Source organism: Myiozetetes cayanensis, unplaced genomic scaffold (assembly GCF_022539395.1).
Source record: "Myiozetetes cayanensis isolate MyiCay16 unplaced genomic scaffold, myiCay2020 scf4, whole genome shotgun sequence".
Lineage (NCBI taxonomy): Eukaryota > Metazoa > Chordata > Aves > Passeriformes > Tyrannidae > Myiozetetes > Myiozetetes cayanensis.
In genome coordinates, this window is record NW_026087631.1 from 29,317,136 (window position 1) to 29,331,858 (window position 14,723).

The window sequence follows — 14,723 nt, forward strand, 5'->3', positions numbered from 1 at the left end:
ATTACCTTTTGCTCACTTTTTAGCTATTCCATGCTAGTCATATGGCAGGAAATTAGAATCTTTGGAGGAGGCATCAGATAGAAAAGGAAATGATATAGTACTAAAATAAACTTCTGAAGTGTCAAAAAAATGACAGCATTTGAATAAAGAATTGGCTCAAAAACTGAATTAAAATGAAGTTTTAGAGTGAATCTAAGAAACCAAAATAACGCTTAAAAGGAAAAATGTTCATCTATATTTATCCAGGATGCTTGCCAAATTTGTATCCATACACAGGCACACAGAGTACAATTACACCACTGGCAGGCAAAAACTTAAAATGAAGCTGCTGGCAGATATATTTGAACCGGAACACTTCTGCAATAATAGCTCATCCAAGTTTCATTATTTTATAGGTCTTCAGAGGAACTGCAACATTCAGTTTCCAAGAGGGACTCACTCTGTCTGTTCCACTCCACGTGTGAAAAGAACAGCACGCGAAGGAATAATTTGGAGGGAGGGCAAAGGGTAATGAGAAGGAAGAGGAAATGGTTTAAAACAAAATGGGTAAACTTGCAACATTTAAAAACAACAATTCTTGAGCACTCCAGAATGCCAGTGGAAGCATACTTTAGGTCTCTGGTTCTCTGTATGTCCGTGCTGTCTGCATACAATAGATACGAGTAAGAAGTACCTGATTTGAATTCCAATCAAACAGCCACAAAGTCAGTGAAGTAAAACAAACATAATGGTTTTGACCTTTATGACGAAGATCAAAGTCCAGAGTCATCCACTTGCAACAAATTTACACAAAACCCTTCTTGTCTGGAGTTGCTCAAAGTCTAAAGATAATCAGATCACTGAGGCATGGTGACTTACAAATCAAAGCACAGAAACTGAGGGACTGAGGTGAGGGAGGAAGATCAGCAAACACAATACAACATAACTTCTGGTCTGAAATCAAACACTTGGGGACTAGGAGAGCAGAGGAGCTGCAGTTACCTTGTGTGGCTGTTGGATGAGAGGCTCTCCCAGGGCTGCACGCTGCAGCCAGTGACTGCATAGGCTCCTCCGCAGCTCCCATCTAGTTTCATCAGCAAGGCTTTTGCTGCATTCTCAGCTGTCTTCCTGCAGTCATGAGCTCTCTTAAGCATCTGTGTGATGTTTTCATCACCTGTCTGGTCCCCTAGTTTTCAAGCAAAAAGTCTGTTACAGAGCTTTGGGGAAGGTGATAGAAGTTAAAATAAGAATTCTACACACTCTCAGTTTATACAAAAACTATGAAAATACATTACCAGTATATGAGGTAAAACCAAATTCACTTCTGTGGTAAGTGGGCTACCAAGCTGGAATGCACCTCTGTCCGAGTCACAAGCTCCAGCTATTTGCTGTTCCCTGTACATGTCTTAAATGATGTATTATTTTAGCCAGCTTGTCTGTTTGTAAGGGTGTGCACTATGCACTAAGATTAGGCTCAGATGCTCAAATTATTAACACACTGAAAAAGCCTCAGGCTAAATGGTAACTCTCACTCCAATCAGTCCAGTGCTGTTCCACAGTGTGGTTATTTCCAGGGCTTCTTCTCAAAAGCACCTTGACCTCAAGCCTAATGGTTTGTCAGAATACCTTCGTACAGGTTACCTTGCCAGCTGGAAGAATGGTCTTACTGCCTAAAAGCAGCCTTTCAGTGTTTACAGCCATGCATATTAAGCCAAAAGAAAACTAGCACTGGTGTTTACTAATTTGTTATAATTTCCATCTGTGCAGCTGGTAAGACATCCCTTTAGTAGAAGTAGGACTGAAACCACCACTGTCACTACTCCTACAGTCCTCCAGCTGCAGTCAAGTCATTAAAGTATGACACAGAAAATTTACAAACATATTTATAAATTAAAGCTACAATATATTCATATTTTACCAAACAGAATCCAAATATGTTAGAGATTAAAAAAAAAAAAAACCACTTCGCTCTATGTCAGATTTTCATTTCATCCTTGTTTGTCCATATGTTCATCCATACTTCACACTTGCTAAGTGAAGTGCCTGCACTGGAAAGAACATTAATGAGGAAGAAAGGAAGGGTGAATGTTAAGAGCAGTTGGATATGCTCAGATCTAAGCGATGCAACTCCCATGAATTTTCCACTCCACAGATGTTGACTGATCTTCAAACCAAAAATCTGTTATTTTATCTAGGTGTGTTAATCAAATTTCATGGTGAAGTAAAGGTACAAAAACCATACACAACTTCCTCCAAGCTGTGTTATGTAATGGGAAATTTGCACTGTTTCTTTCTCAGGGCTGTAACTGGTAATACCATAATTAAGAGCTGTAGACATACACCTACACAAAAACTAAACTACAGTCTTTCATAAAATGCATGTCAGATGAGCTTCCTCTGTCTTCTTATTTATACTCTTGCTTACGTAAAAATCATATGGAATACTGGGAACATGGCCTTGGTTCCTTGGTTACAACCTGGCCACCAAGGAAGGCCTAGACTCAAAACCACTATAACTGCTTTAAGATTGTTGTGGCTGCTTTCTCCTATCAATGGAAGGAATGGGACTATGACATTCAGATTTAATTTTCATCATGTAAACACGTCTTTCTATCAGAAAAGTGCAGCCAACAGCAATGTCAAGCTCCACACACTTCTGAACTGTACTGTACCTATGATTGTGGCTTGTTCCATTTCTTAGCAAGCAGCATATTAAAAAACAACACTTAGCCACAAGATTAACTAACCACAAAATAAGAGAAATCCAGAACATATGGGCCAATATCCCTGGCAGCAGAGTAAAACAGAAGATAGAACATTTAAAAATTTCAGAGCAAGGGTAAAATTGGGGGGGGGGGTGAAAAATTATAGCTTTTTTATTTTTTATTTGTAATTACTCACTGCTACCATGGTATTGTCTTAATCCTATTTTTTCATGAACCATACTCAGTTTCTTGGGGGTCAGTCTTACTGGTTCAAACATAATCGGCACTTGCAGTTACCACAGCTGTGTGGCCCTAAGCCACGTATGGTCACAAGTATTGTTTAATTATTCCATTCTGTACAGTTGCATGCCTGTAGCAGACTCACCCCTGCTAGGCATCCCCTTGTGATAACATCCGCTGGTGAATTTAAATTGCTCTCTTTTCCTTTCCCCTTGTTTTTGGAGGGTGTAAAATAATTTAATTAGTTAAAAACAAGAAAAAAACAGAGAGCATTCTTAAGTAATGGGTCATGAGATGAGTCATCATTGCAACCAACTGTAACGCTAACTGAAATGCAAAAAAAAAATTTAAATAAAGTGATTCATTGATATCTTACCAACAGAACCAACACCTGCAGCTCTGAACTGCCCAAGAATGAGACTCTGCTCACTTTCTGCCAGTGCCAACAGCAGTTCATATGCCTCTATGCACTGTTCACTGAAAGAGAAAACAAATCACAGAAAACAAAAATAACACAAAATATCACCTGTAATTTAGAGGGGAAGAATACTCGCAAGAGCAACAGCAACAACAACAACAACAAAAGAAGAATGTATGATTCCCTATTACTTGTCCTACAGCAGGGATATTAGATAACATAATACATATATCTTCTATCACAGCCATTCAACATTCTCTCCTTCCTTTTGACAGTGCCAGTTGACCTCAAGTACTGTAACAAGATAAAAGGGAAGAGAATGACCTGATGTGAAGGAAGTTCTAGAAGCGTGTTTGAAACACCAATACAAATGGTGATCAACAGGATCCCTTTGAGAAATTATACAAAATACAGTATTCTATACTTTACAAAATAATTGCAGTACACAGACTGTAGTAAGAAGTAAAGAAGATAAATGAAAAATACTTCTTGATCTGTCCTGGCTGTAAGATTTTTCTTTCTTACAACAAAACAGTTTCCAACTACAGTTGTGAGTCAGTCACTCATTCATGTTGCATTCTAATAGTTTTTGTTAAAAAACATATACTAGTACACCCACTTCCAATTTACATCTCCTTGTAATTTGCTCAAGGCAGATGGTAAGAAAACACATTTTTTCAAAGGCACACAATTTGTCTTAGGACAAGAACTGCTTGTTTCAAATTAGTTGTAACTGAAGGTGTTAAATGACACCACCTTTTACATACAGTTTGAAGCAAATTTAGATACTTATTACCAAATACTAAGCATTTAATTAATCAACAATTCCAACTGATGCAATACAAAGTCATTCTGAATTATGTGAAGTACAATACTTTGGCCCACAACACAGTTTGGCCCACTGGTTTGGTGAAAGGTGCCTAATACAGAGAACCTGTATCTTAAGACCATATTCAGCAGAGATAGTCTGAGCCTACACACAATCCCTAATTCAAATGTTAATTCAGTATTTAAAAATGAAGAGACAAATCTGTATATTTGTTTTAGATGCTGGAGAACTAGACTTGAAATACAGTGTATCAGTAACTTCAGTTCAGTAGTCTGACAAGTAGTTTAACCAAAGGGACTTTTTTTCAGGAAGAAACAAAGACAGTATTACTATGGCACACTAACAACTTCACTCTCAAAAGCTTCTGTTAAGTTTCGCCTTGGCTCCCTCTTTTTCTGAGATACCCTCTGTGTAGGCACATACCTGTACTGCAATGCCAGCCTGAGGGCCGTGGCATTGGACTCGTACTTCCCAACAAGCATGCTCATCCTCTCAGCATTGCTCTTGCACTCTTCCAGTGTTATTGTCAGTAAGTCATTCTGGGATTTCAAGTGTTCAATACGGCTGTAGAAAAAGAAGTAATTTGCAACCGTCAAGCTTAACTTGCAGTCATTGCTCTGAAAATTCTGGAACAACCATAATTTAAAACAACAAAAATCATTTGGTATACAGATTTCCTTTTTTTTTTTTTTTTTTTAAAGGAAGATGGCAAACTCTATCAGTTCTGTATCCCTTTATCAAGAGCCAAGAGGACAGAAATTTCTCTTAGTACAGCCTCTTCTTCTTCTCACCTTCCCATAAAGCATAATCACAACCCTGTGCAACAGCAGCAAGCAGAAAGTTATACCCTATTTTGTTAGGGTAAAAGACTGCATAGGACAGTTTCATATTAACCTTTTGCTCAATTCTTCTGCCTCAAGTCCTCACTTCCTGCTGCCACATTTGCTTCTTGTTTCAAGTGGCATATTCACTAGTGCAATTGGGGAGGTGTATAGGGATCACACAGTTGCATAAATGCCTCCTTTCTCTGGAAAATCCAGAATAACCACCTGAAGTCATGGTTTGGTTGTGATTAGAAAGGGAACTTCCAAACCATGAATGAGGTTTCAGTGAGGCAATGTAATCTCCAAATGTTCTGGCAACAGTCGAACAAAAGCTACATAGTAATACTCTTCTCAATAAGGTTAACTCTGAACATGAAAATGAAGCTTCAGAATATAATTACTGTTTATTCTCTGTGCTGATAACTGCACTACACATCTGTACTGTGCCTAAATGTAAAAGGTGGACATATGCCAAAAACAGGCAAAAAATTTCAAAAAATGAAGAAATCAGTGCCATCCTGGACTCTAAAACCACTGTCTTCCTAATAAAGAAGAATGAGAATGGCTAGTATACCCTTTATTCAGTGATCAGAATAAAGTCCTGATTCTCAGATGCTTCACTTTCTGTATCTTCTTTTGACACCTTCTGTAAGTATACATGCTGTCAAAGCACAATCGTGCAGTGTACAGAAAGAGAAAAAAATAAGAAGGAAACAAAGATCACATTTTGCAACACTACAAAAACATGAGCTATAAATAAAAGAGATATTGTACTGATCAGACTAAATTTGAGCTATCTGTGGGGAAGCAAGAACTTGGACTGAAACACGCTGAGACACGATTCTCAAGTTTCTGATCCACAGTTTTGACTTTTATGTGCCAAAAAAAGACATGAAGCACTGGTTTTGATAGAGCATATTGAATGATAACACTAGCAATATTTTAAGAAAACCAGAAAGCTGCAATCATTCTTCTGCAGACAGAAATCTATTTACTGGTATATATGCCACACCACCACACGAATACATTTATGGATACAGTTAATGCAAGTATTCTGTTTCTTCAGGACAAAACAAAGCACGCTAATTCCAGAATGATGGAAACTATGTTATGGGAATCCCTATGTCTATCAATGATGAATCTTATGAAAAAAAGATGCCATGACTATTTGGTTACCCACAGAGAAGGACACTCTACAGTACAAACTGTCACAGGTGAAGGTGCTGTGCTGATCTAATAACAAACAACCAAACTGTCCTACTCATGGAAAGAATCCTTTGCATATGTTTCAATTTTCTCTTCAGCACCTACATTCTACGTTTATCTGCAACTGCCACTGTTGAGCCTGGATTGAACTAAGAAATGTTCAAAAAGGATAAAAATGTAGTAACTTTAACAAAGCTAAGAGAAGGCAACACATGTGAGCATTACCTAACTTTCCACCTTACCTATTTAATCTCTCTGTCTCCACTTCAAACTCTCGAATTTTACTTTCAGAGATAGCAGATCCATGTGAATAGAGAGTCTGGAAGATTTCCTGGATGTTTGAGCAGTCTTGGAGGGAATGTGCCAAATGTTCAGCCACAGTACTAGACACCTGCACAGGGCAGTTAATAGATTATTGTGAATAGATAACCACTGGATTTCTCCCAAAAGCACTCTGCATTGAGAACTGCATTTGCTCACATGCGCTCTCTTCAAGGCATTCATTATTCAGGTTTTGTTATGAATTTTACATTGAATAGAATATTTACAAGATTCCACTTTTAGAAGCCATTTTGTTTTAAAATTCTACTAACCAAAGGTGAAGGCCACTATTTCATCATACATTTAAAAAGCCTGCTATGCAAGTTATTTATGTTCTTGAAAGCTTAACAAAAGGCTAGAGTCAAGTTCTTCAGTAAATCAAATATTAACACACAGCAACAGCAGCGTTATTGATTTACATTGGCATTTCAAAGCAGAACCCAGTTCAATATTGAAAGTTGTGAAATGCAACTGGAGAGTCATCTTGAAAAATATTTTGGAGGAAATTACTCCAAAATTTTCCTCTTGAAATCTCTCAGAGAACAATTTCTAGACACCAGTTATGAGAAAATGAGATCTTAATACTGGGTGAAATATTCTTTGTTGAAATATTGTTGAAATAGTTCTAAATAACTTTTAAAGTATTTTCAGTTAGTCCATATATTAATTTATTAAGAAAGCAATGCTGCTTTTATTGGAACACAGGTCATCTTCAGAAGGTATCATGAATGCACATAATTATTAGTCCTTACCCCTATGCTGCTGATTTCTGATCCTAAGACAGGTCTGTCAGATGATGAAGACTCTGATCTTGTTTTCGACAGCTTCACTCTTTCAGCAATCTGTAAGTCAGAATGTTGCATGGGTTACATGGCAATAAAGTTCATGAAGTTTACACAAAACACATCTGTGCTCTAGCAACACTTGTAAAACTGAAGTAAACTACTATAAAATCAACCCTGTGGTGTAACTGAGAGAACTACAATCATTAACACTTAATTCCTTCCCAGAGTTCAAGTTCACGGACCGGCTTAGAAAACCTTGTGGGCATTCTAGACACCTCCCAGTTAATCCTGCACAGAGTAAAACGAGGCCTGCTTTCCCCAGATAATGAGAAGGATTACTGAAACACACAAGAGCTCACCTTGGCAATGGGAATGTCATTGCTGCTGCTGCTGGTGCTCAGCTCTCCCGTGCTGGGGTTGATGGGTCGATTGGCAGAAGTGAGACGGCTGGGGCTGGACGGGCCCGTTGCCTGCACACTCTGCAAACGTGTCTGCAGCTCCCGAACCTACAGAAAAACTCAGCATTCTTATTCTCCCACGTATATGTTTTAAATAGTTTGAAGATTTTTCTCATTGTGTAACCAAGTTTAATTGCTCCTGACTTCAGCAAAGAAGTTATATTTTTGTACCGTGGTGGTTGTGAAGTTTTCATGTGAGGAGCAGATGAGTGGATGTTATTTTAAAATTCTATTGTTTTCAGTTTTTTAAAACTATTTGCAATGTGGAAATACGCAAATATAATACTGTAAAGCAGTTATTCAAAGTTTCAGCTTGTTTTATATAACCCCTTCAGTACAGCTGTACTGTATGTATAGAAATTATTCTCTCTGGGGCAAAACTAATGCTCCAGCCTAAGATAATGATGCCTAAACAAATCCAATGACAATCCTGCTGGTAATGGAAAACTCCAGTTGAAAAAACCCCTCTTGACATCAATAAATCAGAGGACGACCTTGTCATATTTAAAGGTTAAAGACATTCAAACATTAATCACGCTTTAAAAAGTACAGTTAAGTAAAGCTACCATATAATGAATAATGTACAAAAGAACCCCAGCAAAGTACCCAACCAACAGCCTGCAGAAGCTCTTTGTAAACACACACTGCAAACATTGCATGGTCCTCAGAACACATCAGATACTTGCAGAACTGATGTCAAAAGATTTTCAGTACTGGAAGGTTGGGGAAAAAAAAAAAAGAAATGTCTGCAGGAGCCAAACTATAGCTGAGCTAAAGATTATAGTGTTTACATTGGAATAATTCTTAACAGACAAAGAATAAATGGTCTGCTTAACACAACAATTATGCCACAAAGTAAAGTGACAGAGCTCATTTTTCCCACAAATCTCAAAAACAGAGCGTGAGATGAAAGAAGGGGCAGGAAACTATCTGAAGAGGAAATTCCCCTGAAAACAGAGTTTTCCTTCAATATGCAGGTTTCTGTGCTGATTTTGATGGAACAGTTCCTCTGCAAAACAGAACTGGTGAAATTTCAACGTTAAACAAATAAAATAAAAGTTCAGACCATTTGATGTATCCCCCTGGACATAGAATGAAATGCAACTTTGATTCCTACTGTGTAAAACAAGGTGGAATTTTATACTAAATACAATACATTTATACAAAGAAATTATTAAGGAAGCAAAAATCCCTCAAAAAATATGAAAGTGCCCTTAAAGCTTGGGCTTTCTTCAGCTGTAAGTGCACATGGTGCACATGCTTCAACTCTGCTTGAAGCATCAGCAGTTGTGTATTCTCTGCACAACATAAACAGATCTCTACAACCTACTGCAGTGAGGAAAGAGTTAAAGTTGGAACACTCTCGAGTCACCAAACCAGTATCTCATACCTCCTACAATCCCCTACCCTCTGCTTCTACTCCCTCAAGAGTATCCCTGCCTCTCTCCCTCTGTTGTATGCAAACTGAAGGTTAGACTGCCTGAGTACTTACTGTCAAAAGAAACTCTAGGTATTTGCAAATTAAAAAAAAATAAGAAAAAGAAAAAAACCTGTGTGTTTTACCTAACAATGCAAGAACTGTATGCTGCTAATAAAAAGCTGTAGGTGGCAAGAACAAAAGCACGAGCACACAAAGCCTAACTTCACTCATAAGTTCCCTATTCAGTTTTGGAGGAGTGCTACACCTTGAACAATATGAATGCAAACAAATGAAGTACACAAAACCTAAGAACAAATCCCCAGTGTTTAAAGTAACTTGCTGAAAAATGGATATGGGTGCTTGACCCAGAATTATAAATCTTAGCTGCAGTTATATCATGAATATAACTGAGCAGTGTATAAAGTGCATATTTATAGCAGGTGTCTTCTACATATTTGCAGCTGAGGCCTCCTTTGTTCACACAGACATATATAATTTCAACGTGGGTACAGCTGCACTAATGCAAACCTTAAGGACAGAAGTGTTCTACTGATGCAAACCAATCATTTCAGCCTGCTGATATGCATAAAGCTGAAATAAACCATGCATGCACATTTTTGCTTGCAGATATGGAATGTCAGTGCAGATAGGATTTGTACTGTGGCATTAACACTGGGGGAAAAAAAATAGAAAAAGCAACCCCAAAACTTCATTAAATTGAAATTACTATTTATAACTATTTCTTTTAACCCAGGCTGTTCCAAACTAAATTCCACAAGTGCTTAAGCTACAGCACTGTTTATAAGCCAAAAAAAAAAAGAAAGACCACTACAGATGTATTCTTTGTAAAATCAGATTCTTATCTCAATATCTGATTTAAAAATTGCTACAATATTCACCTATGCCCAGAAGCTAGTCCTGAACAATTTCAGTCCAAAAGTAAATAACATTCTAAATTAAAGTGCAATCAGGAAAGAGTGTGTTGAAGTTGTTTAAATGTTGTGTTCATAGACTCTGAACTTTAAAACTAACTTGTGTAAAGACAGTATTGTACAAAAATTTAATGCAGATAGATTTCCTTTAGTCTACGTTTTATTAGTGAGCAGCAACTATTGGCCATCATTACAAAGCCAGTTATTCTTAAGCATCTGTAAAACAGTAATAACAGGAAGAAAAATGAACACAGCTAAGGCAACATGCAAAGATTTCTCAGGAAAGCATTTCTAAAAGAGAACTCAGAGCACAGCACAGTCATTCATCTATGCAACTCGCTGCTTCAATATCGTATCATAGAAGCAACCACAGCTTAAAGAAGCTGCCTGCTCATCTATACTTCTTGACGTGTTTATTCAGGCCCCTATTTCTGAAATTACATGCTGAATTGATTGCTATAAATAACTGCACTAACTTTAGCAATGCTAAGTACTGGATAGAAATTCTGAGCGGAATAACAAGGCAAGATTGACCTGTGAAATCACGAATCTCAGAATTCACACATTCACCAAGCCAGAGTCTCATGATTGTATTGCCCACCCACCACACTGCCCAGAGACACCTTAAATAACTATTTCTGGTCACTAGAACCTCCCCTGTAAATAGATGCAGCATCTCCTTAGAAAGTACTTTTCCACACTCATAGCAATTCTAAAGGAAAAATAAAAAAATACCAAAGAACAGGATTAAAAAAAAAACAAACAAACACCAAAAAACCCCAGAGTTCAGAAGAGCCAATCTCTTCACTGGATTGGTGAACACATGAGTTATGAAAATACTAGTTTTAAAAGCATGATTAAAAATTGTCTGATCCTCCATACTCCATACTTCTAACACTCTTTAGTGTCATTACCAATATGATAGTAATTATTCTGAAGATTATGCTAATTAGTAGAATGAAGGTACCTGCAGTACTGCACACGAGCATAATGAACACTTGAAAATGAGAAAAGGGAATATCTTACATGAAATAGATGGCAAAATTAGCAAAATCCAATGGGTAAAGACAAGTATAGAAACAAACCCAAAGAAGTTCCTCTGAAAGACAGGAAAAGTGTGGATTTGTGAGTCAGGGAGGAATAACAAGGAAGGATTTAAAGAAAAATTTCTGGAGTCCTTGCATTATATTAGTTTAAAGTATGGAAATTGCCATTGACTCTCAAAGCTCTAAATTGAGATGGAAAGTGACAGACAGACAGATCTAATTATATGATCAAAGAAAAAAAAGGAGTAGAGAATGGAGAGGAAAAGGAGAAATCCATGGAAACATCTGTGAAATTCAGAATTAAAAAATGGAAAAGGCAAATATCTTCTAAACAGCTGGAGCAAGTCCAAGGAATTACAGAAGTAAAGAAGTCCTGGAAACTTAGAAAGAGTAGGAGCAGGGGCATTAATTGAGACACAAGGCAACAGAGTCATTATACTTCAGACCAAAGGACAGCCTAGCAACCAAGAGAAGTCAGGTGCAAACAGATGTTCTCAAGTTATTATGAAGATGTAAGTAACTGGAAATTTTATTTATCAATATTTGATGTTTAGCACTGAACCAATTGCTTAGTTGTGTTTTTAACTTTTTTTTCCCTTTGAATGATGAGAACTGGAGTAGAAAATAGGGGAAAATTAAGCATAATTCTTGTGCATACCTTAAGAACTAAATAAAAGGACAGCAAGGGTAAACAAGAAAAGGGGCTGACACATTCCAGCAATGCTGGATTTATGAAAGACTTCATAAGTTATTAACAGGCATCACAGACATATTTGCAGAAATGCATCATGGTTATAGAAAAATACTTCAGTGAAATATTGTCATTATCTGTAATCATGAATCTAAGAACATGTTTTCAGTCTTTGTATTTTACACATGCATACTCACAACTACATGATTGATTAACATATCCTAAATAAAAAACCAGAGCTACAAACTGCCTGCTTTTGTCACTGATTTCCACATTCAAAGGACACCTGCTCCTTTTGTTTCTAAGCCAGTTTCAAATGACATGCCTGTGATTCTTTTCCTTCTACCCTACTTGTGACCTCTTTCATCATGCAGGATCTTTGAACCCTTCAAGTAATAGCACTATTCCCCCCCAGCATTTTAATACTACTTCATTTTTTTTCCCTGTTATATGGAGGAGAAAGACGAAGTACAACAAACTACAGGACATGAACCTCTCCCCACTTTCTAAATTACTCACGCATACTGAAAATCCGTGGAGGGAAAGATGTCAAACAAAACATCAGTGTAACAATTCAAGCTGTTGTGAGTGGTGATGGCCCTTCCCAGCCAAAAGCACCCCTAATCATAGAATCATAGAATCATAGAACAGATTGGGTTGGAAAAGACCTCCAAGATCATCAAGTCCAACCCCTGATCCAACTCTAATTACTATATCATGGCACTAAGGGCCATGTCCAATCTCTTTTTAAAAACTTCCAGGGATGGTGAATCCACCACCTCTCTGGGCAGGCCGTTCCAATGCCTGATCACCCTCTCTGTAAAGAATTTCTTCCTAACATCTAACCTAAACTTCCCCTGGCAGAGCTTGAGCCCATGTCCCCTTGTCCTGTTGTTGGTTGCCTGGGAGAAGAGACCAACCCCCACCTGGCTATAACTTCCCTTCAGGTAGTTGAAGAGAGTGATGAGGTCACCTCTAAGCCTTCTCTTCTCTAGACTAAACAACCCCAGCTCCCTCAGCCTCTCCTCATAGGACTTGTGCTCAAGTCCCTTCACCAGCCTGGTTGCTCTTCTCTGGACCCGCTCCAGCACCTCAATATCCTTCCTGAACTGAGGGGCCCAGAGCTGAACACAATACTCAAGGTGCGGCCTCACCAACGCAGAGTACAGGGGAAGGATCACTTCCCTGCTCCTGCTGGCCACACTGTTCTTCATGCAGGCCAGGATGCCATTGGCCTTCTTGGCCACCTGGGCACACTGCTGGCTCATGTTCAGCTTCCTGTCAATCCAGCACCCCCAGGTCCCTTTCCACCTGGCTGCTCTCCAGCCACTCTGTCCCCAGCCTGTAGCGCTGCAGGGGTTGTTGTGGCCAAAGTGCAGGACCCGGCACTTGGCCTTGTTGAACTTCATCCCGTTGGAGTCAGCCCATCTCTCCAGTCTGTCCAGGTCCCTCTGCAGAGCCCTCCTGCCTTCTGGTAGGTTGACACTCCCTCCCAACTTGGTGTCATCAGCAAATTTGCTGATGATGGACTCAATCCCCTCATCTAGATCATCGATAAAGATGTTAAACAGGACTGGGCCCAGCACTGACCCCTGGGGGACACCACTGGTGACCGGCTGCCAGCTGGATGCAGCCCCGTTCACCAGCACTCTCTGGGCCCGGCCCTCCAGCCAGTTCTTAACCCAGCACAGAGTGCCCCTGTCCAAGCCATGGGCTGCCAGCTTTTCCAGGAGTATATTATGGGAGACAGTGTCAAAGGCTTTGCTGAAGTCCAGATAGACACATCCACAGCCTTCCCCTCATCTACCAGGTGAGTCACCTGATCATAAAAGGAGATCAGGTTGGTCAAACAGGATCTGCCTCTCCTAAACCCGTGCTGGCTGGGTCTGATCCCTTGTCCATCCTGTAGCTGCTGTGTGATTGCACTCAGGATGATCTGTTCCATAACTCTGCCAGGCACCGAGGTCAGGCTGACAGGCCTGTAGTTACCAGGGTCAGCCTTGCAGCCTTTTTATGGATTGGGGTGATATTTGCCAACTTCCAATCATGTGGGACCTCCCCAGTGAGCCAGGACTGTTGGAAGATAATGGAGAGCGGCTTGGCAAGCTCTTCTGCCAGCTCCCTCATCACCCTAGGATGGATCCCATCTGGTCCCATAGACTTGTGAGGATCCAGGTGGCTCAGTAAGTCACTAACTATTTCCTCCTGGAATACAGGGGGGCTATTTGGTTTCCTCTCTCTGTCTACCAGCTCCAGAGGCCAGTTGCCTTGAGGGCCACCTGTCTTATTGGTAAAAACTGAGGCAAAGTAGGTGTTAAGTACCTCAGCCTTCTCCTCATCTCTATTAACTATGTTTCCCTCCGAGTCCATCAAAGAATGGAGGTTTTCTTTGCCCCTCCTTTTGTTATTAATGTATTTATAGAAGGACTTTTTGTTATCCCTAACAGAAGTGGCCAATTTAACTTCAAATTGCAGCTTTTGTATCCCTGATTTTCTTTCTGCATGATCTAGCTGTCTTCCTGAATTCTTCGTAAGTAGCAAGCCCTCTCTTCCATAGTCGATAAACTCTCTTTTTATCCCTGATTTGCTTCAGAATCTCCCTGTTTAACCAGGCTGGTTGTCTTCCCCACTGGCTTGCCTTTCGGCACACCGGTATGGCCTGTTCCTGTGCACTCAAAACTTCCTGTTTGAAGCACATCCATCCCTCCTGGACTCCCTTGTTTTCAAGGGTTGTTTCCCAGGGTATGCTCTGGACTAGACTTCTCAATAGGTCAAAATCTGCTCTCCGGAAGTCCAGCGTAGAGGTTTTATTGTTGTTTCTCCTTGAATCTCTGAGTATTGAAAATTCTATTATTTCATGATCACTATT

The 14,723-nt window shown here is 39.3% G+C and overlaps 1 protein-coding gene across 3 annotated transcripts in view; it reads right to left on the bottom strand.

Moving 5' to 3' along the window:
* The window catches only part of MCC (MCC regulator of WNT signaling pathway), a 193,743-nt gene that overhangs the window by 29,226 nt on the left and 149,794 nt on the right, over positions 1–14,723 (bottom strand). For all 3 annotated transcript variants that reach the window (XM_050328372.1, XM_050328373.1, XM_050328374.1), the window contains 6 exons: positions 7,667–7,813; positions 7,275–7,364; positions 6,444–6,592; positions 4,595–4,735; positions 3,301–3,401; positions 982–1,165 (listed from right to left, as the gene is read on the bottom strand). In XM_050328372.1, coding sequence (XP_050184329.1) covers positions 982–1,165; positions 3,301–3,401; positions 4,595–4,735; positions 6,444–6,592; positions 7,275–7,364; positions 7,667–7,813 — 812 coding nt within the window. The remainder of the gene's footprint in view (positions 1–981; positions 1,166–3,300; positions 3,402–4,594; positions 4,736–6,443; positions 6,593–7,274; positions 7,365–7,666; positions 7,814–14,723) is intronic.